General features: G+C 35.9%; 1 protein-coding gene across 3 annotated transcripts in view; it reads left to right on the top strand.

Moving 5' to 3' along the window:
• ASZ1 (ankyrin repeat, SAM and basic leucine zipper domain containing 1) overlaps positions 1-26,431 on the top strand; it is a 58,983-nt gene that overhangs the window by 15,952 nt on the left and 16,600 nt on the right. For all 3 annotated transcript variants that reach the window (NM_001114141.1, XM_070264275.1, XM_023638776.2), the window contains 2 exon segments: positions 25,286-25,397; positions 25,936-26,070. In NM_001114141.1, coding sequence (NP_001107613.1) covers positions 25,286-25,397; positions 25,936-26,070 — 247 coding nt within the window.

Here is a 26,431-nt window from a genome sequence, read left to right as displayed (position 1 = left end):
TTTCCAAAACAATCCTCTGAATCCTAAAGGTAACCGCTCTTATTTTTTTTCTACCCTGGAGTAGTGTTTTGTTTAATGCATCACACATTGTATACTTTAGTGTCTGCATTCTTTCACTCAGCATAATATTTTTGAGATACATCCATGTTTTATGTATCAGTTCATTTCTTTTCATTGCTGAGAAGTAATCCAAAGTTTGAATATATCACAGTTTTTAACGTTTTCCTAGTTTTCTTTTTGTTATTGATTTCTAGCTTAATTCCGCTGTGGTCAGGGAACATATTCTGTATAATTTAAGATCTTTGAAATTTGTTGAGACTTTCTTACTGGCCTAGCCGATGGTTAGTTTTGCAAATGTTTCATGTACACTAGAAAAGAATGTAAGTTGGCAATAGTTGAGTCTAATGTTTTATGAGTATTAATGAGGCCACATTTATTAGTTCTGTTGTTCAGGTCTTCTAAATGACTACTGATTTTTTTGCTTGCTTGTTCTATCAGTACTGTGATTTATATTTTGGTCAACATTTACTTCTATGTTTTAAGGCCACCATATTCCCGATGCAGTGACCTTTTATTCTTAGGACGTTTGCTCATCTGTATATTTAGTAATGCTTCTTTATTATGATGTACTTTGTCTAATATTAGTATGGCTGTATCAGCTTTCTTTTAGTTAATGTTTGTATATCTTTTTCCATCCTTTTGCTTTCAACTTTTCTGTGTGCTTTTATTTAAAGTAAGCATCATATAGTTCTCTTTTTTAATCCAGATTGATTAGCAGTAGTTTCCTTATAATTGGCATATTTAGTCCATTTGCATTTAGGGTTCATACTGATATATCTGTTTAATTTAGTTAGTGCTCTTTTTTTCCCAAGATTGTTTCTGGATTAATCTTTTTATTATTCAGTTTCCTGTCTTGCTAGTTATTTGTTCTTCTATTATTCTTTGAGTGGCTACTCTAGAGATTAGAACACACATTCTTTACTTATTAGAGTCTATTATGAATTAGTACTTTTACCAATTCTTGGACAATGGCAGGAATCTTGGAATATTTTAACTCCTTTTGCCCATCCCACTCCCTGCCTTCGTGCTCTTGCTGTCATGTATTTTAAATCTATATGTATTTTAAACCTCACAATACATTATCATCATTTTATTATTGCTGTCAATTGTGTTGTTGTTATCAACTTTAATTTAGATTTACTCACATATTCATCCTTTCTGGTGCTCTTCGTTCCATTCTATATTTTCATGTTTCAATCAGGGATCATTTTTCTTCTGAAAAATCTTTCTTTAATGTATTTGCTGGTGACAAGTCTGTTTTTGTTTGAAAACCTTTTTATTTCACTTTAATTTTAAAAATTATTTTCATTGAGTGTAGACCACTAGATTAGAAGTTACTTCCTTTTGGTTGTTTTTTTTTTTTTTTAAAGATTTTATTTTTTCCTTTTTCTCCCCAAAGACCCCCGGTGCATAGTTGTATATTCTTCGTTGTGGGTCCTTCTAGTTGTGGCATGTGGGACGCTGCCTTAGCGTGGTTTGATGAGCAGTGCCATGTCCGCACCCAGGATTCGAACCAACAAAACACTGGGCTGCCTGCTGCGGAGTGCACGAACTTAACCACTTGGCCACAGGGCCAGCCCCCCTTTTGGTATTTTAAAGCTGTCATTTTGTTGTCTCCCGCCCTCCATTGTTTCTGTTGAAAAGCCATTTGTTAGTCTTCTTGTTGATCCTTTGACAGTATTGTATTTATTCTCTGGTTGTTTTTAAGATTTTTTTATTGGTCTCTTGTTTTGGACAATTTTGCTCCATATCACTAGATATAGTTTTTTTTTTAATTTGTTAAACTTGGGGTTCATAGAATTTCTCAAATCTGTTGTTTGATATATTTCATGAGTCTGGGAAAATTTTCAGCCAGTATGTCTTCAGATATTGCTTTTGCCTCATTCTCCCCCTTCTCTCTAACTGGGATTTAGACCCATATCACGTATGTCTCTTAACACTCTGTTCTTATTTTCCATCCTTTTGTCTCTCCGTATTTCACCCTGGGTATTTTCTCCTGGCCTATCTTCCAGGTTACTAATCCTCTTCTGCTGTAGTTAATCTGCTATTAAACCCATCTATTAACTTCTTAATTTCACTAATCCTATTTTTCAGTCCTAGAATTTCTGCTTGCCTCTTTTTTTAAAATTCAGGTCTCTAAGTTTTTCCCTTGGCTTCTATTTTGTAGAGCATATTAATTACACTTATTTTAAAGTGTGTTTCTGATAACATCTGTAGATCTGTTTTTGTTGTCTCTCTTTTCTTTTGGTCACTTGGTTCTATCTCCTAGAATGCCTAGTAATTTTTTATTGAATGCTGGATTTTATGTATAAATATTTGTATAGGTCTATTTGCTTCCAGAAAATATTTAATTTTCTTCTGACTGGCAGTTAAAATTTTGATCTACTCAGGGTTTGGGATGGTTCAAGGCTGGGTTTCATGATTAGTCTATGTCCCCCATAGCCTTACAGTGGTCTCAACTCAAACTTGGCTCTTTACCTGAGCCACTCTACCTCTGAGGGTCTTGAATGCCAAATTTTGTTTCCCCAGCTTTATGGGAATGCTGCAAGCCCTTCTTAGCTTTGCAGCCTCTTAGTAGTCCGTTTGTAGTCTTCCTCCCTCCCTCCTTCCCTACACTTATTTTGTGTATTTTAGGAACCTGCAATTGCTTTAAAGGTAAAAGCCTAGCAGAAGATCACTTTTCCTCAGGGTCACTTTTCTGCTTTTCCCTTTTTTCCAGACTCTTAATTCTTGAAGTTCTTGGTTGATAACCCTGAACTCCAATTGTTGTCTCTCTAACCCCATGAGAAGGCCTAGAGGTATTGCTTTTTGCTTATGCTACCCAGGAATTGGCAAATATCTCCAGTGAAAAAGTGGCAGAGAACGTAGGACTCAATTCAACAAATGCTTCTTTTCTCCCCAAGATCTTGGCTTCTTATGTTCTGGTTTTTCTGCACTGCCTTCAGACATGTTTTGTATTTTATCAGCTTTTACAGCCTTTGTTAGAGGGAGGATTGGTCAAATAAAATTACTCTGATAGCTGGGAATGGATGTCCGATTCTTAGCATTTTATCATTGTCAAAACCTCTTTTATCATAGTTGTTCCATTAATCTCCCAGCTAAAAGCTGATTGTTTTAAGCAGAACAAAAACAATAGATAATACTGAACTGTATAGTAAAAAATGTGATATGAAGACAAACCAATCATTTTACCCTTGGTACAGAGAAGTGACATAATATGTCATTATGAAGGTACATTTTTTCCCATCAGGTTGAGAGTTCTGTTTCTACTTTTCCTTGTATGCCCTCTAGTGGAGGTTTTATTGAAATAACCAGAAAGTAGGATGAATAAAAGGCTCTGTATCATCCAGGAAAAAACACTTGTAATTATGGTAACGTAATATGTATAAATTTTATTCTTTTTAAACAACTCTTGACCGTTTATTTTGAGGAAGTTCGGTAACTGAAGGAAAAAAACAACTTAATATCACTAGTAAATTCAACTGGATTTTGTTAGACAATATGTTATGCACAAGGAGATGTAAGATAAAAGACCTAGTCCCTGCCTCAAGAATTTAACAGTATAGTAGATGAGATTACAAGGCTATAGGCATTTATGACATAGTAATATTAGAGGTAGTAGAGGGTATCTCTCTAGGAATAGAAATTAGGAGAATTTGAGATGACAATGACAAGTGGAAGCTTCCTAGAGGTTTAGCTTTTGAACAGAGGTTTAAAGAATGAATAGGAGTTAGCCAACTGAAGATGGTAGAAAAGAATATTCAATGTAGAGGGGTGTGCATGTGCAGGCCAAGAAGAATGAGAGAGCACGTTTCATTCAGGCAATTCTAAGTTACGTAGCCAGATCATATGATGTTAGAATAAAAAATGCCTCAGAAGGGTCGGCCCGGTGGCGCAGGGGTTAAGTTTGCACGTTCCGATTCTCTGCAGCCTGGTGCTTGCCAGTTTGGATCCCAGGTGCGGACATGGCACCGTTTGGAAAGCCATGCTGTGGTAGGCGTCCCACATATAAGGTAGAGGAAGATGGGCACGGATGTTAGCTCAGGGCCAGGCTTCCTCAGCAAAAAGAGGAGGATTGGCAGTAGTTAGCTCAGGGCTAATCTTCCTCAAAAAAGAAGAAAGAAAGGAAGAAAATGCATCAGAATTTGGCAGTGGCTGGATAATAACCTGAGTAATCCATGCTAAAAAATATTAATTTCATCCTAAAAGCTATTGAACAATTTTAAGAAGAATGAGCATATTAGTATTTTATAAAGGGTTATTCTGACAGCAGGTTGAAGATGAATTGGGACCAAGAGGTCCAGTTAAGATTCTTTTGCTCTTGCCAAAGCCATGGATTATATATTCAGAATTGAAAATAGTAAGTAATTTTGCCTGAATTTGGAGAACATTAGTTCCACTCTACCTCAAGATAGTTTTCAAAATTTATTTTTATTTAAAATTCTTCTTATAAAAGGTTCCTGTTGAAATGTTTTAAAAATATGTAACTTAGAAAGTGAAAAGTCTTCTATTTTTCCTATTCTATAGCAGGTTGTTATATATTCTTGCAGCACTTCTTCCATGTGTTAGCATTTTTCTTTTGTTTTCTTTTGTTTTTAAATGGAATTATACATTATATACTGTATTGCAGTTGGCTTTTTTTAACTGAACACTGTTTTATGGACACTATACCTGCCAGTATGTATAGATATAGTTGTCTCTTTGTAATGACTGCATAATATTCCATTGTATGGATGTGATATCATTACATAACCTAGTATTTTATTAAAGAACATTTGGATTGTTTTTAGTTTTTTAGTATTACAAAAAAATGCTATGGTAAACCTGTCTGGCAACTCGGGTAGGTTTTCTATAGAATACATTCCTAAAGTAGAACTGCTGACTCAAAGATATATGTATATTTAGGATTGTGATAGCTGCTGCCACATTGTCTTCTGAAAAAGTTGAATCACTTTGTGCTACCTCCAGCAATATTTGAGAGGACCCACACAGTGATATCACTGGATTTTTTTCATGTTCTAAATTTTCCAATCTGATTTGTAAATAATGATACTTTATTTTAGTTTGCATGCTTTTCAATAGTACTTAATTGATGAGTCTTCCATGTTCTTGTTAGTCGTTTATAATTCTTTGTCTATTAATTGCCTATGACCTTTGCTATTTTTCTATTTGGTCATCCAGATATTTCTTACTGATTTATAAGACCTTTTTGTATATTGGATATTTTAGCTTTTTACTGTCACGTGTTGAAGATGCTATTTATAGCTTTTTATTTATGTATGCTGTTTTTTGTTGTTTTTTAATTTTTATGTTGTGATTTCTATCTTTGGAGAAAAATTATCAGAAAGCTAACTTCTCAAGAAGTTCGGGGCTCAGAGAGTGTAGCAGGTTACTTCTTTTAAACTTCGAAAGAATAGATTACATTAATAAAATTTAAATAGTTCCAGAGCATAAAAAAAGAGAAGCCTTTCAGTTCTTTTTTATAAAGCAACCATAACTCTGATTCTGAAATTCAGTAAAAAAAAGTTATCCGGAGGCCGGCCCCATATCCAAGTGGTTAAGTTCACATGCCGCACTTCAGTTCACCAGTTCGGATCCTGGGCACAGACCTATATGCCTCTCATCAAGCCATGCTGTGGTGGCAGCCCACATAGAAGAACTAGAATGACCTACAACTAGGATATTCAACTATGTCTTGGGGCTTTGCGGAGGGAAAAAAAAGAGGAAGATTGGCAACAGATGTTAGCTCAGGGCCAAACTTCCTCACCAAAAAGAAAAAGAAAAATTTATCCACTCCAACAAACTATAATTCAATCTCAATTATGAATATAAATATAGAAATTCAAATCCTTAATGAAGTATCAGCAAAATGAATGTTATCAGCAAATTAAATAATATACAATGATCAAATGGAATTCAGGTCAACTGTGGAAAAATGGTTCAATATTAGGGAAATAAATTTTATAAATAGGTTGAGATTTTTTTTTTTTAAAAGGGGGTATCATTATAATAGATGCCAGAAGGGCTTTTTTTTATAAAAGTTAAAATTGAATTTCAGTTTTCGTAACCTTAGTAAAATTCGATTAGATGAATAGTTCTTTAATTTCATAAACATATATCTGAAACCAAAGCGAGTCATATGCTTAATGGAGAAACACTAGCAGCATCTGCATTAACATCATGAACAACTCAAGGATGCTTATTATAAGCTCTCTTTTTGTCTTAACATTATTTTGGGAACTGTAAGGCAATTCAGTTATGCAAGAGAAGAAAATAAGAGATACAAATAATAATAAAAAATACCTAATAATGACAGAGCATTATTTCATGCCTAGTACTATTCTAATTATTGAACATTATCTCATTACCACAGATTATGATAATGTCACAAATAGGTGCCACAAATGTAAAACTATTACTATGCCCATATAAAGTTGTAAAAACTGAGGTAATGAGGATTTAAGAAACTTGCCTAAGGTTACACAACCAATAAATGCTGAAGGCTAGATTTGAACTTAGGCAGATTGACTTTACTTATACTTACAAATATGCTACCTATACTCTAAACAAGGAGTTTGAAAACCTCTAAGGTTTTATTGAAACAGAGCCATGCTTATTCATTTATGCATTGTCTATGACTACTTCTATGCTACCGTGGCAGAGTTGAGTGGTTATGACACAGCCCTATATGCCCCATAAAGCCTAAAATATTTACCTTTTGCTCTTTACAGAAAAAAAATTGTTGACCCCTGTTCTAAACCATTGAACTATGTTTCCTTTGATCAAGCTATTAGGCGTTTTTTATTATGAAAGGAGGGACAAAATTATAATATTTTAGATTATATGAATATATGCCTGGTAAACCAAGATAATCAACTCAGAAACTGTTAGAAATAGTAATCTTATAAAGTGAGATAGGTTTTTTAATAATATAAAAAATTCAGTTGGTTTCCAGTTTACAGCTTGAGAATACAATGATATAAGAGATCCCCGTCTCAAGAGCAAAAAGCATAATTATCTAAAGGTAAGTGTACAAGAAATGTGAAGGACCCAAATGAAGAGAAGTTTGAAACTACACTGACTAAAATAAAAGGAGATTGAATAGATATGTCATGTTCTTGGCTGAGATGACTCAGCATTAAAAAAGACATTTGTTTTTTATCTAATTAGTTTGTAAAATTAAACATCTTATTCAGAGTGCCAAGGGGATTGTTTTAACTTGAAATAATTCTGAGAAGAAAACATGACCAAAAAAAGACCAGGAATTTTCTAAAGAATAGGTTTATGACTTCAAGATGTTAAACTGAACATATGCTAAAGTCTTGCCCTTTCACAGCAAATTTTAGATATCCATAAAATTCTATTTGAAAAAAGAAAGGGAATTATCTCTGGAATTGGAAAGGAGCAACTCTCTAAAGAAAGAAACAGATGGGAGCCCTCTCTGCAATCCCTAAGAACTGCGTTACTGATAGGCCAGGCCAGGCTTGCTGGCTTGAGTCTTCTGTGCTGTAAAGACCCCCAAGCGTGGAAGACTCAAGCCAGCAACCCTGGCCTGGCCTAGCAGTTGACAGGCCAGGAGATGGCCGCACAACCACAAATCACCAAAATTAAAGAACGTAAGCAGCATAAACAGGGACAAGAAATTCAACAAAAGAGTAACTTAGACTAGAGAGAGTGGGAAAAACAGAAGACTCTAAAAGGTCTTTATTTCTCTGAGGCTTAAAAGAAGAGTTTGCCTCCACAAAATTACAGGTAGGAATTATGAAACAAGTACAGTGAATTATGAAAAAAGAAAGTATTGCTGAATATTAAAACTAAATATACATGAAGAATAGCAGATGGGACTCAGCTGAAGAGCTGATTAGTGGACTGGAAGATAGATGTGAAGAAATCTCCTAGAATACAACACAAAGTTCACAAAGGAAAAGGTAAGAGACACGGAGAACCCCACCAGAAGTTCTAATATCTGTCTAAGAAGAGTTCTAGAAGGAGAAAATGGAAGATGGACTATATTTGAAGCAGTACTTGCCAAGAATGCCTCCAAACTGAGCACACAAGGCCTTAGGATTGAAAGATCCACTAGACACAAAACAAGATTTATATGCACACAGAGATATATAATGTATATTTTTTATTAAAAATTGTATAGACACATCAGAATGAACTTCAGAATATCTAGAATATAGGCAAAAATCCTAAAAGTTACCTGTAAAAAAGACAGTTTATCAAACAACTCCCATCAAAAAATGACCATCTGGGGGCTGGCCCCGTGGCCGAGTGGTTAAGTTCGCGTGCTCCGCTGCAGGCGGCCCAGTGTTTCGTTGGTTTGAATCCTGGGCGCGGACATGGCACTGCTTATCAAACCATGCTGAGGCAGCGTCCCACATACCACAACTAGAAGAATCCACAACGAAGAATATACAACTATGTACCGGGGGTGTTGGGGAGAAAAAGGAAATAATAAAAATCTTTAAAAAAAAAAAAAAATCTTTAAAAAAAAAAAAAAATGACCATCTGATATTAGACTTCTTATAAGAACTATATGTGGAAGAAGACAAATGGTCTGAGGAATAAACTTTGAACCTGTAATTCTTTATTAAGCCATTTTGTCATTCAAGAATGAAGGCAAGGGCCAGCCCGGAGGCATAGCAGTTAGGTGTGCACATTCCGCTTCAGTGGCCCAGGGTTCACTGGCCCAGGGTTCGCTGGTTCGGATCCCAGGGGGGACATGGCATCGCTTGGCAAGCCGTGCTGTGGTAGGTGTCCCACATATAGAGTGGAGGAGGATGGGCACAGATGTTAGCTCAGGGCTAATCTTCCTCAAAAAAAAAAAGGTGAAGGCAAAAATAAAGACATTTTCTTATATATGAGAACTTAAAGTTATCATCTTCAGCATGAGTATTACTGACATTTTAAGTGACACTGTATTGTATATTGCAGGATATTTAGCAACTGTGGGCCTCGTCCAACAAATGCCAGTAGCTCTCTACAGTCATTTTGGTAAACCAGAATGTCCCCATGTATTTCATAGAAATGTGTTCCCGGTCAAGAACCACTGTTCTCCTAACTCTTAAAAGTAACATCTGAAAATTTTGCTGCAAAAAGAAAAATATGAGGCAAGCCTGGTGGCATGGTGGTTAAGTTCACCTCCTCCACTTCAATGGCCTGGGTTTGCAGGTTTGGCTCCTAAGCACAGACCTCCACACTGCTCTTAAAGCCATGCTGTGGCAGTGCCCCACATATGAAGTAGAGGAAGATTGGCACAGATGTTAGCAACAATCTCCCTCCAGCAAAAAGAGGAGGATTGGCAACAGATGTTAGCTCAGGGCCAATCTTCCTCACCAAAAAAAAAGAGAGAAAAAGAAACCCAGAAGAAGTAATAGGATGCAAGAAATAATGTCGAACAAAGAAATTAATAAAGATATTAGTAAATCTAAATAACTACCATCTGAAAAAAAACATATTTATGATAAGATGATAAGTTTTACTAAATTTCCATGATAACAGGTTTGGTAGTTACATGGCTGAGGACAGAATGAAGCAAAACAAAAGTAAACTTCTCTCTTCAAATGAGACCAAAGTTATTGATTAACTTTAGTCTTTGTTAAATGGTAAGGTTAAGGGTGTTTTGAAGAAGTTGAGAATGATTTAAAAGTAAGTACTAGAAGAAAGTAAGGAAGTTATAAGCTTTCAGATCAAGGGGTGAGGGCTGGGAGTAGGGAGTAGATAGAACAAATAGAACTTGATCAGTCTGACCAGGCTGAAAAGGAGACTTGGAAACATCTATTTACCATGAAATCATGGTAGATAAAAAGCACAAAAATATAGTGTCAGAAATAAGTTTAACCATGTCAAAAAAAAAAAAGGTAAGGGGCTGGCCTGGTGGCACAGTGGTTAGGTTTGCACATTCCGCTTCAGTGGTCCAGGGGTTTGCCGGTTCGGATCCCGGGTGCAGACCTACACACCACTTGTCAAGCCGTGCTATGGCAGGCATCCCACATAGAAAGTAGAGGAAGATGGGCACAGATGTGAGCTCAGGGCCAGCCTTCCTCAGCAGAAAGAGGAGGATTGGCAGCAGATGTTAGCTCAAGGCTAATCTTCCTCAAAAAAAAAAGTCTTAAATTTGTTTATTGGCAAGTCAAAACTGTATGAACAGCATGATATCGTTTATATTTTAAATTGTCATTTTTTTCTGCATACATATGTTTATATATGTAAAATTCGTTCTTTTTGTTTGCTAAGATCTGGAAAGACACCCAGCTCATATCAGTGATTATCTGTAGTGTTCTAAGGAAGAAGTACATATGTATGAATTAAGTAATTTTTAAAAATCGCTGCATCTTGTTATAAAGAAGACTACAGATATAAAATTAGCCTTATATTAAAAATAAATCACAGTAATTAAAGTGTAGTATTAGTGGAATGCTGTCTATTGCTGATCACTAGAAGTAAAACAAAATAGAAGATCTAGAATGAAATTCAAGAATATATGAAATTATCATATATGATTAATATGGCATTTCAAACTAGCAGGGAGAAAATGGATCATCATTTCGGTGCTGGGGATTTGAATAGCTATTTGAAGAAATAAAAAGTGTGGGTTCCAACCTCACACCAAAATAATTTCATATGCCTCAAAATACTTAAATGTTAAAAAGTACAAAGCCACACCTGCTTAATAAACACCAGATGAAAATGTGGATGAATATATGTTGGATTGGCAAAGGCCCTTATAAACATGATGCAAGGATATCTGGGAATGTGGCTACCAGTTTGTTCTCAACTCCAAGCTACTTGCCTTTTCTCTGCCTCAGGCTGAGAAGGCCTAAGGCAGATGGGTGCTGATGAGATATCAGCCTCTTGTTCCTATCCTTGCAAAACAGACAAGCTCCTTTCCTCAAAGGTGGGATGCCATCAGCAGTAAGCCTAGAGGGAGAGCAGCTCATCCTGTAAAAGCTTGACATGAGGAAATCTGTGGACCTGCATGAATGTGTTAGGTTTCCAGACTCCTAAAGACTTGGAGCTAAACAAATGGGCTGAGTAGTCTCTGTCCACAAGGTTGGGAGAGTTCAGGAAGATAGGAAAGCAGAGAGAATTCTCTAGGTACTTCTGGAGGAAGCTGATAGCCTGTGCTTAAACTATATTTCCACTGCACAAGGAACTTGTTAGATTTTCAAAATCTGTAAGGATTTCTGCCATTAAGAGTATTCCAACAACTGGACCTGAGCCCTAAAGAGCCAACAGAAAGTGAAAAACTTCCTAGCAGCTAAAGAAAGGATTGATAATTAAAATATTTGCCTAGTACAATAAAATTGCTGACATAGAAAGGTGAAAACTTGAATTAAAATTTAAGAGCACATAAGGAGATCTAAATGGAGCATGAAAAATGATCTCTTAAAAAAGTGATATTTGAATTCAAAATTCAGAGAAGAAAAAGGAACATCTGGAATATTGATAATAATAAACACATTCTGGAAAAAAGAAGTGGTTCCTGAATTGAAAAACTGTGAAGACTGCTTATTGAAAAAAAAAAGACTGCATATTGGAAAAATGCCTGAGTTGTTGGTTTTTTGTTTGTTTGTTTGTTTTCCTGAGGAATATTTCCCGTGAGCTTACATCTGTTGCAAATCTTCCTCTATTTTGTATATAAGCCACTGATGGGCCAATGGTGTAGGTCCGCACCTGGGAACTGAACCCAGGCCACTGAAGCAGAGTGCGCTGAACTTAACCACTAGGCCACCAGGGCTGGCCCAAAAAGTTCCTGAGTTGTAATTTGAACAGATGAGAGAAAAAAAGACATACCTAGGTGTATATTCTGGTTAAAATGTGTAAATTTCTCAAAGAGGAAATTTTTACAAGCTTCCAGGCAGAAAGAAAGAAAAATTTTTTTTGAGTTCATGATAGTTTATATCAATGTGAAATTCCAGTTGTAAATTATTTCTTGTCTGTCACCACATGGGTAATCCCCTTCACCCCTGTGCCCACCTCCCATGCCCCTTCCCCTGGTAACCACTGAATTGTTTTCTTTGTCCATGTGCTTGTTCATATTCCACATATGAGTGAAATCATCTGATGTTTGTCTTTCTCAGTCTTGCTTATTTCACTAAGCATAATTCCCTCCAGGTCTTTCTGTGTTGTTGCAAATGGGATGAATTTGTCTTTTTTTCTGGCTGAGTAGTATTCTATTGTATATATACCACATCTTCTTTATCCAACCATCAGTCAGTGGGCACTCGGATAGTCTCCATGTCTTGGCTATTGTGAATAGTGCTGCGATGAACATAGAGGTACATATGTTACTTTGGATTGTTGCTTTCAAGTTGTTTGGGTAGATACCCAGTGGTGGAATAGCTGGGTCATATGGTAGTTCTCTTCTTAGTTTTTTGAGGAATCTCCATACTGTTTCCCATAGTAGCTGCACCAGTTTGCATTCCCACCAGCAGTGTATGAGGGTTCCCTTTTCTCTGCACTCTCTCCAACGTTTATTTTTAGTTATTATAGCCTTTTTAACAGGCGTAAGGTGATATCTTAGTGTAGTTTTGGTTTGCATTTCCCTGATGATTAGTGATGTTGAACATTTTTTCATCTGTTTATTGGCCATCTGTATGTCTTCTTTGGAAAAATGTCTGTTCATACCCACTGCCCATTTTTCGATCAGGCTGTTTGTTTTTTTGTTGTTCAGTGTTGTGTGAGTTCCTTATGTTATGGAGATTAACCTCTTATTGGTTATATGATTTGCAAAAAATTTCTCCAAATTGGTGGGTTGTCTTTTGATTTTGATCCTACTTTCTTTTGCCTTGCAGAAGCTCTTTTGTCTAACGAAGTCCCATTTGTTTATTTTTTCTTTTGTTTCCCTTGTCTGAGAAACATGGTATTCGAAAAGATCCTTTTAAGTTCAATATCAAAGAGTGTACTATCTGTATTATCTCCCAGGAATTTTATGGTTTCAGGTCTTATCTTCAAGTCTTTTATCCATTTTGAGTTTATTTTTGTGTATGGCATGAGATAATGGTCTGCTTTTATTCTTTTGCATGTGGCTGTCTGGTTTTCCCAACACCATTTATTGAAGAGACTGTCTTTTCTCTGTTGTATGTTCTTGGCACCTTTGTCGAAGATTAGCTGTCCAGAGATGTGCAGTTTTATTTCTGGGCTTTCAGTTCTGTTCCATTGATCTGCGTGTCTCTTTTTATACCAGTACCATGCTGTTTTGATCACTGTGGCTTTGTAGTATATTTTGAAGTCAGAGATTGTGATGCCTCCAGCTGTGTTCTTTTTTGTCAGTATTGCTTTAGCAATTCGGGGTCTTAGGTTGCCCCATGTGAATTTTAGGATTCTTTGTTCTATTTCCATAAAGAATATCGTTGGGATTGCATTGAATCTGTAGATTGCTTTGGGTAGTCTGGACATTTTAACTATGTTTATTCTTCCAGTCCATGTGCATGGACTCTCTTTATGTCATTATCTGTTTCTTTCAATAATGTCTTACAGTTTTAATTGTATAAGTCCTTTGCCTCCTTAGTTAAATTTATTCCTAGGTACCTTATTCTTTTTGTGTGTGATTGTAAATGGAATTTCATTCTTGAGTTCTCTTTCTGTAAGTTCATTATTAGAGTACAGAAATGCAACTGATTTTTGTAAGTTGATTTTGTACCCTGCAACTTTACTGTAGTAGTTAATTATTTCTAATAGTTTTCCAAAGGATTCTTTAGGGTTTTCTATATATAAGATCATGTCATCTGCAAACAGTGAGAGGGTTACTTGTTCACTCCCTATTTGGATTCCTTTTGTTCTTTTCTCTTGCCTAATTGCTCTGGCCAAAACCTTGAGTACTGTGTTGAATAAGAGTGGTGATAGTGGGCATCCTTGTCTTGTTCCTGTTCTCAGGGGGATGGCGTTCACTTTTTCCCCATTGAGTATGATATTGGCTGTGGGTTTGTCATATATGGCCTTTATTGTGTTGAGGTAATTTCCTTCTATCCCATTTTGTGAAGAGTTTTTATCATAAAAGGCCGTTGGGTCTTGTCAAATGCTTTCTCTGCATCTATTGAGATGATCATGTGATTTTTATTCCTCATTTTCTTAATGTGGTGTATCACATTGATTGATTTGCAGATGTTGAACCATCCCTGTGTCCCTGGAGTAAATCCCACTTGATCACGATGTGTGATCTTTTTGATGTGTTGCTGTATTCAGGTTGCCGATATTTTGTTGAGGATTTTTGCATCTATATTCATCCACGATATTGGCCTTTTTTGTGTTGTCCTTGTCAGCCTTTGGTATCAGTGATGCTGGCCTCGTAGAATGTGTTAGGAAGCAATCCATCTTCCCTAATTTTTTGGAGTAGCTTGAGAAGGGTAGATATTAAATCCTTTCTGAAAGTTTGCTAGAATTCCCCAGGGAAGCTGTCTTGTCCTGGGCTTTTACTCTTTAGGATGCTTTTGATTACTGTTTCAATCTCTTTCCTTGTGATTGATCTATTCAGATTCTCTGTTTCTTCTTGGTCGAGCTTTGGAAGGTTGTAAGAGTCTAAGAATTTATCCATTTCCTCTAGATTGTCCATTTTGTTGGCATATAGTTTTTCGTAGTATTCTCTTATAATCTGGTGTATTTCTGTGCTATTATTTCTCTCCTTCTGCTGACTTTGGGCTTTGTTTGTTCTTCTTTTTCTAATTCAGTTAGGTGTAATTTGAGATTGCTTATTTGGTTTTTTTCTTGTTAAGGTGAGCCTGTATTGCGTGGAATTTCCCTCTTAATATGGCTTTTGCTGCATCCCATGTGAGTTGCTATGGTATATTTTCATTTTCATTTGTCTCCAGATAGTTTTTGATTTCTCCTTTAATTTCTTCAGTGATCAATTGGTTGTTCAATAGCATGTTGTTTAGTCTCCACATCTTTGTCCTTTTCTCAGCTTTTTTCTTGTAATTAATTTCTAGCTTTATAGCATTGTGATCAGAAAAGGTGCTTGTCATTACTTCAATCTTCTTAAATTTACTGAGGCTTGCCTTTTTTCCCAACATATGGTCTATTCTTGAGAATGTTCCATGTGCACTTGAGAAGAATGTGTATTCTGCTGTTTTGGGGTAGAGTGTTCTGTATATGTCTATTAAGTCCATCTGGTCTAGCTTTTTTAATTCCACTGTTTCCTTGTTGATTTTCTGTCTGGATGATCTCTCCATTGATGTGAGTGGAGTGTTGAGGTCCCCTACTATTATTGTGTTGTTATTAATGTCTTCTTTTAGGTTTGTTAATAGTTGCTTTATATACCTTGGTGCTCCTGTGTTGGGTGCATAGATGTTAACGTGTCATGTCTTCTTGTGGGAGTGTCTCTTTGATCATTATATACTGCCCCTCTTTGTCTCTCTTTACTTGTCTTATCTTGAGGTCTACTTTGTCTGATAGAAGTATTGTGACACCTGGTTTCTTTTGTTTGCCATTAGCTTGGAGTATCATCTTCCATCCCTTCACTCTGAGCCTGTGTTTGTCATTGGAGCTGAGATGTGTTTCCTGGAGGCAACATATTGTTGGGTCTTGTTCTTTAATCCATCTCACCACTCTGTGTCTTTTTATTGGAGAATTCAATCTGTTTACGTTTAGGGTGATTATCGATATACCAGGGCTTAATACCGTTTTATCGCTCATTTTCCAGTTCCTTTGTTTCTTGTCCTGTGTATTTTAGTCTACCGATCGTGTTATGTAGTTTTTTATGTTGTATTTCTTTGTTTTCTCCTTATTTATTATTTGTGTCTCTGTTCTGCTTTTTTGTTTAGTGGTTACCCTGAGGTTTGTATTCAAGATCTCATGGATAAGATAGTTCCTTTTCTGCTGGCTTCTAATTTTCTTAGACTAAACCCATTCAGTCCCATTCCTCTTCCCCTAAGTTGTTTTTCTCACATCTTATTCCATCTTATGTTATGAATTTGTAGTTAAAATGACAATATTATCTTTGTTTCTGGTATTTTCCTTCCCTTTGTCTTTAATGCTATACTTGAGTATTTGCTATCCTGCTCTGATTCTGTCTACCTATTTAACTCCTCACTCTGTGCTTTGTAACCTTTTTCTCCCCCCCCCCTTTTTTTTTTGAGGTATGAGGACCTTCTTCAGGATTTCTTGTCGTGGGGGGTTTCTTGGCTATGAACTCCCTTAAGCTTATGTTTGTCTGGGAAAGTTTTTATTTCTCCATCATATCTGAAGTATATTTTCACTGGATAGAGTATTCTTGGCTGAACGTTTTTGTCCTTCAATGATTTGAATATGTTATTCCAGTCTCTCCTAGCCCGTAAGGTTTCTGCAGAGAAATCCACTGAAAACCTGATGGGAATTCCTTTGTAGGTTGTTTTCCTTCTGCCTTGCTGCCCTTAGTATTCTTTCTTTGTCATTCAGTTTTGCCAGTTTCACTACTATATGCCTTGCAGTAGGTCTTTTTACAGTGACCTATTGAGGAGATCTGGCAGCCTCTTCCACATGGATTTCCTTCCCTAGGTCTGGAAAGTTCTCTACTCTTATTTCTTTGAACAAGCTTTCTACTCCATTCTCCTTCTCTTTTCCTTCTTGAATACCTATAATTCTTATGTTGCATTTCCTAATTGAGTTGGATATTTCTCAGAGACTTTCTTCATTTCTTTTTAGTCTTAGTTTTCTCTTTTCCTCTATCTGGAACATTTCAACATGTGTATCTTCGATTATGCTGATATGCTCCTCTATGGTGTCCACTTGGGCGTTCAGGGAATCCATATTTTATTTCTTTATTGTGTCTTTCATCTCTAATATTTCTGATTGATTCTTCTTTATAGTTTCAGCCTCTTTTGTGAAGTAGCTCCTGAACTCATTGAATTGTTTCTCTACATTCTCTTTTACCTCATTGAGTTTTTTGATGACAGCTATCTTGAATTCTGTGTCCTTTAGAGTACATATTGCTACGTCCTCAGGACTGATTTCTGGGTACTTGTCATTTTCTCTCTGGTCTGGAGATCTAATATAATGTTTGATATTGCTAGAGGGAGTGGTTCTGTTCGTTTGCATCCTGCGGTTATTTGGTCACAGTTACCACCCATCGCCACTGGATAGGAGTCAGCAGCCACGTATTCTGAGCCCTCTGTGTTCAGCCAAAATCCCAGGGGTTGGAGCCGTGCTGAGTGTGTGGGAGGAGGGGCACTTTCTCCTGCATGCTCTCGGGGTTTTCTCCTCTGCTCTCACTATCTTCTCTCCTGGGTTGTTGGCTTGTTCAGGTCACCCCCTGCAAAAGCTTTCGCCCCAGTAGAGGGCTTCCCTTTAGGCTGCAAGGGCCCTTGGGAGTCCTTGATGTTCCCACAGACAAATGTCCCTGTTCCCGTTCCTTCCCTCTTGGAGGCCTCCTGCAATCCTGGATCACAGTCTTTAGAGGGAGGGCGAAGTTTTCTCTTACCCCATTCCACCTCCTCCAAGGGGGGCTCCAGTCTCTCTGCCCTGCATCCTATGGCTGTGTGGGTCTCCAAAGTCTTTGGTGTTGTGTTTGGTTGTCCTTTGTTGGATTATGGATTTTTTTTGTTGTATATTGGAGGGGAAGGATTTCTGAGAGACCTCACTGCCATGATGCTGACATCACTCTAAGAATTAAATTTTAACAAAGGAAAGTAAGAAGATGAGTACCATCAGAATTCTCATGTGCATAGCTGAAGCTAGAAAAGAATTAAATTACATCTTCACTTAGACAAAGGGCTGCAACCTAAAGATCTTATTCTCAGCCAAGCTATGTATGCCTGTCATAGTGAAAGAAAGATGTTCAAGGATATGCACAAACTCAGAAAGTACATTTCCTGAGTGCCTCATTTGAGGAAAACACTTGAGAAGGACTCTAACCAAACAAAAACAAACCAGAACAGAGACTTCATGAAGGTGGAGGATGAAAACAAGAGGAAGCAATGAAGAGGGATGAACTTTGATATATGTGTATTTAATGAATAATATTAGACTATCTGGGAATGTGAAATAGGAGTGCTAAATAAGGATTCTGGAAACAGACAAGACCAAAGTGTAAATAAAATTCTAATAAGTACTAAATTATGCCAACAAAATCTGAGAGCTATAGTTTGCAGAGAGTTCGAGGGCACTTAAGAGGAGGAAGGCAACTAAGAGTATTCAAAAGATTGTATCCTATTAGAGGAGAATCCCAGGAGAATGATGCCATGGTGGTGGAGGAATTAGGTGGTAGTCTCATTAGGAGAAATAGGTCTTACCTGGCTTACATACAATAGAGTCAAGTGTGTTTTACTAAGAACATAGGAAGATGGTAATATTTAGTGACTTTTTTTTTTAAAGGAAAAGCAGAGTCGTCTGCTTTTCAAGGGGAAAAATGTAGTGGATAACAAAAAAGAAGAAATATTGTCAATTATATCAGTCATTACACTAAATGAGAATGGATTGAATTTATCAACTGGGATAACTGGTTTAAAAAACAAAAGATAACTAAATGCTATTTAAAGAAAAGTTGAAGAAAAAAGAATATGAAAGTCCCTTTTCAGGTAAGGTTAACCCCATAGAAATCATAATTGTCAATATCAGATATTACTAATATTAAAAGCAATAAAAAGAATAAAGGAGAACTTTGTACTATTAAAGGCAAATCAGTGAAAATATAACATGCATAGACCTGTACACAGTAGACTACATGGCTGCCAAATCCATAAATGAAAACCTATTAAAATTCAAGGAGAAGTAGATCAAAATACACTTATAGCAGGCAATTTCAACACACCTCTCTCATTAGGCAGATATAGCATATGTAAATGTAATGATATAGATGCATTGAATAATATAATCAATAAATGTGGTGTATGTAATAGATAAGGAGAAAATCCTGCCTATATTAAATGTAAGCATGACACAAAACATAGAAGCAGACCGTTATTCTAGTTACTATGTGGGTTGGGGGCTTGATACAGAGACAGCTCAGGGTCATTATTCTCAAGGTACTTAGAGTCTAGATGACAAAATAGATGAGCTGAACAAAGACTTTTTCGCCTGATAGGTGAGCTGATAAAAATAAGCACCGAGTGCTGTGAGAACACAGTGGAGAGGGGGATTTATATCTGAGATGAGGTGGGGCATCAAAAAATTGGGGGGCATTTTGGCTTCTAAGATGAATTCCCAGAGGTAGATTATGGATAAGCCTTTGAAGAGAAGTAAAAGGACATTTCACCCAGAGAGTACTTTGAATATAGGACATCCAGAGGAGAGAGAACTTGGAATTCATGACCTGCAGATGTGACCAAAGTTTATTCTTAGATTGGAGTAAGACTGCAGGTGCTAAAATGGTAGAGAGGTGGACAGAAGACTTATCATGAAGATTCTCACAGGAGTAACCTTGGAAATTTTAAACAATGAATTGCCATGAATAGATTTGCAAATGTGAAGGAAAGACTGGAAACAAGGAGGCCAGTTAGGACGCTGTTGTGGTTATCCATGTTAGAAGTGAGGAGGACCTGGACACATGAAAGGAGAGAGAGAGTAAAGTAGACAGATACAAATGATGGGAAGGAGGTAAAAATGACAGGAATGCTGACTTATTAGAAATGAAGGCTCAACAAGGAATCATGGACAAATTCCAGGTTTCTGGGTTGGGCAGTGCATTGACTGTGATGCTGTTCACAGAGATAGGTAATATCAGAGAGTATTGTGTGTTGGAGGGAAGATGGTGACTTCAGATTTGGATTTATATTGATTTCGAGTTTTGTTGGGGTACCCAGGTGGCAGTGACAGATAAGATCTGGAGCTCGGGAGCAAAGCCTGGGCTATTAGATACAGATTCAGCAGTCATCAGTAAACTGTCAGTTGACAGTGAAGTCATGAGAGTAGGTGAGGTCGTTCATGCATGGTGTTTGTGTAGAGAAAGGGAAGATCGTTGAGGACAAAAGCCTCTGAAATACATACTTTTAAGTGCTAGAAAAATAAAAGGAGTCCAAGTGACTGTTGACCTTTGTCAAAGCAATTGTGTGTTAGAAGGAGCAGGCAGAACAAAATTACAGTGATTTAAAGAGAGAATGGGAAGTAAAGAATTCTTTACTTTAAATCTCAGGAAATAAGATGGAAATTAATATTGGAAGCAAAGTTATCAGTTGCACAAATAGTTACTGTGTCACTTGAGTAGACCAGTTATTATAAAGTTTTATAACTTCCCTGAACAGTTCATAAGATTTTCATAAATTCATAAGAGTTTGTAAAATTGAAGAGTTCATTTAGATTTCACTAATCTGTAACAGGAAACTACATATGTTACAAGTTTGTATAGATGTAAAACCACTGGATGCGTTGTTCTGTCCCTTCTCAGAATTGTCATGCAACATTATTGATGGTATCAGTAACTTTAATAACTGTTTAGAGGCTGAGTAATGTACCTTCTAGGTAATCTAGACTCTGTTACAGAGAGTTTGCTGTTCCATTCAGTAAATTCAACTTTTTTTAGAAGTTAGAAATCAATGCAACATTTTTGGGTAATGATCTGAATCTTCTAAGTAAGCAAACTATATTATTCTAGTAGTTTCTTATCTAGGAAGAAGTAGCGTCTGTAAGAAGGCATTTATGTCCATGTGAATGGACATAGAGACAGCAAATGATAGCCCTGCTTGTTTCTGAGATTCTAAGAGAAGCTGATATTTAGAAGAACCTCAATTTTCGGCACAATCTCAGAACAAATTGCAGTACCAGTTCAGAAAATCTCTGTTAAAATTTTCAGTAATAAGGTTCAATCAAATGGGACACTCACACTTTCATGCCACCTTCTGTGGATATTCTGTCAAATAGTGTCACTTCCTTGAGATTATACTTCAGCCAGCTTACTTTATTTGGGTTCCCAATTTTGCCATTATGTAGACTAAGTTTATGAAATGTATCCCATATTTCATGATCAAATACATAAAAATAGAGAGAAAAAGAGCTTTAGATTTCTCTAAATCAGGATAGATTGAAAAAAGAATAATTCCTAGGAGATTCTTTTGGAGGATCAACAACTTCAATCACACATCAACAGTGATCCTTCAGCAAAAAATTAGTTATTTCTGAATCTGTTTTCTCATCTCTAAAGTGAGAATATCTACTTCATAAGGTTGTCATGAGCAATGAATGAGATGACCACCTAGCACAGCACAGTTTTTGTTTCTCCAAATTAATAGACAGTCAATGCTGAGGTTACAAAATTTTGATGATTGTGTTTTCTAAATTGGTGTTTACTTGTAAGTTGTTTTTTATATGGGTTGAACTAACATAATCTAGACTTCTATAAATTATAAAGAAATGACCCTGTCCTTTTGAATTTTTAGTTCTGAGCCATTATGGTTTATCATGAGTTGGGGAAGTTGAAAGAATAATTGTAAATAATGTTATATGTATTCCATATGAAATATCCTACATAACCCCAGCCTTTACATAGAAAAGAACAACTAAATACTGCGTAAGTTATTATACTTAATTTATTTTAGTAATTTTCCAACAGCAGTAAGCATGTTAAAATATTGAAAGGTCACTCTAAAAGATTTTACTTAGTTATAAATAAAATACTTGTTACTCTGGATAGGTGACAAGGCGAAAGTAATCTAGGACTAAATAAATGTATAATTATATAAGAAAGACTGGCTGAGTTTTAGTATGTTTAGATCACTCTAATTCCATTTCAGTGTGATGGTATTCTACTTAAGATAGAAAAAGAATATTATTCTGAGTTCTTAGAAATACAAGAGTGAAATGAGAAATTGTATCAGTATTACTGAATAATATATTCAGAAAAATGTTTTAAGCTGAAAATATTTTATGACATGAAAACAGGATTTTGGCAGTCTTATAACTTGTCAGATCTTTATAAACCTGTTTGATACATGCTAGCATTGCAGTAGAACTCGTAAAACTTCCAGTTTATGCAAAAGATGTATGCGTTCAGCTGTCTGGTTTATGTTTGTTCTGTAGTTAAATCAGCAGCAGCAGCTTACCTGATATGTAAATGCCAAGTGGACAGTGACTTGGTTTTATGTATTGCTGTATCTCTGGCACTTAGAATAGTGTGTGGCATGTGTAAGTGCTCAATAAATGTGTTTTGAATGAATGAATGATAACTAACACCTAGGTGTTAGGTAGTTCACATGTATTAAATTATTTAATCCTCATAACAACTTCTTGAACTATGTACTATTATCCCCAATTTATAGATGGAGAAACTGAGGCACAGACAGACATTTGCCCAGTGTCACAGCTAGTAAGTAGTGGAGCTGAAATTTGAAATCAAGTATTCTGATTCCAGAACTCATACTTTAAACCACTATACTATATTTCCTCTTATAATTGAGACATCTGAAGACCTGTGTTTGGGCTAGAGGCATCTGAATCCAGATCATTAGTGAGATGATGACTACAAGTCAAATACACACAAATGGGGTGCAGTTTTAGTAAATAGCAGTAGATTTCCCCGTTTTCATATTTTTGGTACTATTGTAAATGGTATTGTTTTATTAATTTCTATTTCAGGTTCTTTCTTTCTATTATGTAGAAATACGATTGATATTTTTATATTGACCTTATATCCCACAACCTTGCTAAATTTATTTATTAGTTCTAGTAGGTTTTTTGTAGATTCTGTCAGATCTTTTGTATAGACAGATCATGCCATCTGTGAATAAAAACAGTTTTACTTCTTTTTCAATTTAGATGCGTGTTTTTTCTTGTTTTATTGCACTGGCTAGAACTTTCAGTACATTACTGATTAGAAGTAGTGAGAGAAGACATCTTTGTCTTGTTCCTCATCTCAGGGGAAAGTGTTCACCCTTTCACCATTAAGTATGACGTTAGCTATAAACTTTTCATAGATGCCTTTATCAGGTTGAGGAAGTTCTTTTCTATTTTTGCATTGCTAAGAGTTCTTATTAGAAATGGATGTTTGATTTTATAAAATATTTCTTCTGCGTTTATTGAGATAATCATGTGGCTTTTCTTTTTTAGTTCAAATGTCAACGTAACCTCACATTCCTAGGATAGCTGTACTTGGTTATGATATATTATTCTCTTTTATGTATTTTTGGATTCTTTTTGTCAAAATGTGTTCACAATTTTTACATCTATGTTCATTGAAGATTATTGGTGTATGGTTTTCTTTCCTTGTAATGTCCCTCTCTGTTTTTTGTTATTAAAGTAATTCTTGCCTCATAGAATGAACTGGAAAGTGTTCTCTCCTTTTCACTTTACTGGAAGAGTTTGTGTAGAATTTGTTTATTTTTTTCGTTAACTGTTTGGTAGAATTCACCAATGAAGCCATCTGGGCCTGTTCTTTTCTTTGTAGGAGGGTTTTTTTTTTTCTTTTTATTTTCAGATGTACATCATATTTCAAATTCTGTGTACATTACATCATGTTCACCACCCGAATGTAGGAGGTTTTTAATTACTAATTCAATTTTCTATAAATATAGGACTATTCAGGTTATTTCTTTAGGAGTGTGCTTTGGTAGTTTGTGTTTTTCTGAGAAATTTGTCCATTTCATAGTCTAATTTATTGATATAAATTTGTTCATAATAGTCCCTTGTGCTTTTAAATCTGGAGAAACTGTACTGATGTCCCCTCTCTTATACCTCACTGGTAGTTTGTGTCTTCTCTTTTTTTTTTCCTGATTAGTTTGGTTAGGTTCGTCAATTTTATTGATCTGCTCCTCTGAATAAGAGTGTGCAGTATGAAGGTCTAGGGAAAGATGGAGGGAACGGCACTTGCACGTCCCTGAAAAGGGAAGAACTTGGCGTTTTCAGAAAGAAGAAACTGTAAGTGGGCAAGAGTAGAAGCATGGAGAGCAGTTATGAGGCTATTGCAATAATATGGGTCAGAGAAATATGATGATGACTTGGACTACTTACAGTGGCTAATGAAGTGATTAGATTCAGAATATATTATGAAGGTAGAGCCAATAGGACCTGCTGATGACTTATATATGGAGTGATGGAGAACAGTCATGAATGATGCTTAGTCTTAGGCCCGAGTTTTGTGGTTAATGATAGCTTTGTGAAATAGCAAAGATTGGAAGGAGCAGATTTGGGCTGTGTGAGGGAAGTAGGGTGGAGGGAGAGGCATCAAGAGGTCTGTTTCAGACTTAGTGAAGAATTTGAATGATTAGTTGTAGGAAACATTCCAGGTAAAAGAGGCAATGTTGACAACTACCTTAGCATATAACTTCCAATAAAACATTGAAATTGTGATGTACCAGGAAGTAGAGGAAACAGATAAATGTGTGATTCTTTTTGTGCCAAAGACATTGGTGTGAAGTGATTAGATTCAGGATATACCTTATGTTAACAAACCTTATAGAAAAATATCCTATTTATAGGTAGTGTATGTAATGTGAGTAACCAAGATGAACTTCCTTAGTGAAATCAAAACAGAATTCTGCAGTTATTTAATTTGTTGTTCTTTTGTGAACATCTTTGTTTATAAATCAGATATTTGAGGCAACTCAGGAAGATTGGGTCCAGAATCCCAGACCTCCTTTAAAACAGACCATGATACTAAGTTTAGCCCAAATAGAACTGATAGAATCTTTCTGGTGACCTTTGTAGTAGGTCCAGAAGCTGAGTAACTTCCAGAAGTAGAGGGATTGAATCTCTAATTTTGGGAAATGATACACTAGAGGGAAACCACTATGTTCTCCCAGAAAATAGTCTCAGAGAGTCTGGCTAACCTATTGGACTGATCTCTTTCTTGATTAGAGTAAGCGTCCAAGTCAGGGTAAAATTGTTTCAGTCCTAAACTAAAGTAGAATCATAACAGAATATATTAAGAAATAAGAGAAAGTTTTATACTTATGCTTTTATTAAATAAAATATAATAAGCATTTAGTATGAGCAGTCCTGAGAGGACAGGGACCTTATTTGTGTCATTCATTACCATGTTCCCAGCATAAGCATAGTGTGGGTACTCTGATATTTTACATGAATAGGTAAGTTAAGGAGACTTCATATCAGAAAGTGTGGCTTGTTTAGTGATTTTTTAAAAACACGTTTCTTCACTAGAGGGTGCTGTGTAAGCACTCAATACTTTTAAAAGTGCAGTCTTCACATTTATTTACTGAGAGACTGGATTTTTAAATTACCTGACTTATTAAAAGCTTTCATTTCGTTTTCTTTGCTTTCAAAACAGTACTGATGGTATTGTGTATGGTAAAATTCATGAAATTGAGTAGCTGTCAATGGCAGCATTAACACAAGTGTTTCTTTTTTTCCTCCTTTTTAGGAGACTTATGACTCCAATCATGTATGCTGCACGGGATGGTCACCCTCAGGTTGTTGCTCTCCTTGTTGCTCATGGAGCAGAAGTTAATACCCAGGATGAGAATGGTTATACTGTAAGAATCACTTTTACAATGTTCCTTTTTATTTCTAAGACATTGATATCTTCTTATTATCAGTAGTCCACGAAAAACGATTTTAAGAAGTAAAAATTACAGAAGGCCTGGGATATAATACTGTTTGGTGAAGAAAAGCCACAGCTGAAGTAGAAAAAGGGAATTATCTGACACTTGGTACTCCCCCCTTGACAAAGAAGCTGTAACACACAACAAAGCCTGGGCTCTAGAATACACACAGAGTGCTTTTTTATGGAAAACAGTTCAGTGATTGGCAGGTAAATCATTTTATTCTATAACATCACTTGACTGTGTAAAACGTTACTTGGTTTTATAAAATCAGTGAGCACTGGCAGTCTGCTTTGCGATTACAACTTTGGAAATATGTTTACGTTATATCGTGAAATAAAGAGGTTGGATCATCTCATTAATTAACCATGTTCACTTTTTTATTGTGCCATAAATACTGTTGAAAAGTTTTCCTCTTTGTCTCACACTCCCTCTGTTTAAAACGATCTTCGTTTTCCCTCACTTACAGGCATTAACATGGGCAGCACGTCAGGGTCATAAAAATGTAGTTTTGAAATTGCTTGAACTTGGAGCTAATAAAATGCTACAAACCAAAGACGGAAAGACACCAAGTGAAATTGCAAAAAGAAATAAACATCTAGAGGTATCCTACATATTAAATTAACTTTTTTATGGCATGTTACATTATTATTTGTAGAACTTTGTATTATTTGTTAGAATTCACAACTGTGATAATAGTGTACCTGGCTATTATTAAATTTTTAAATATGTAATTTTCCTCCAGCCAGGTAATGAAAACTTTATTTTACAACAGTATTCATCCTTTACCAAATAAGAGGCATTTGTAATGTAGTAATTTAAAAGCTATGTAAAGGGATAATAAAGACTTAGTTTGGGCCCTAGAAATAAAATTGTAATAGGTTATTTGTTTAAACATTTCACACTGATCCAGATTTTTAAAAATTAGTGTATCAAGAAAACTTGAGTAAAATTTGAAAATTTGA

This window comes from Equus caballus, chromosome 4 (assembly GCF_041296265.1).
Source record: "Equus caballus isolate H_3958 breed thoroughbred chromosome 4, TB-T2T, whole genome shotgun sequence".
NCBI lineage: Eukaryota > Metazoa > Chordata > Mammalia > Perissodactyla > Equidae > Equus > Equus caballus.
The sequence above is the reverse complement of the archived record's forward strand: the minus strand, read 5'-3'. Positions and strand labels throughout refer to the sequence as shown.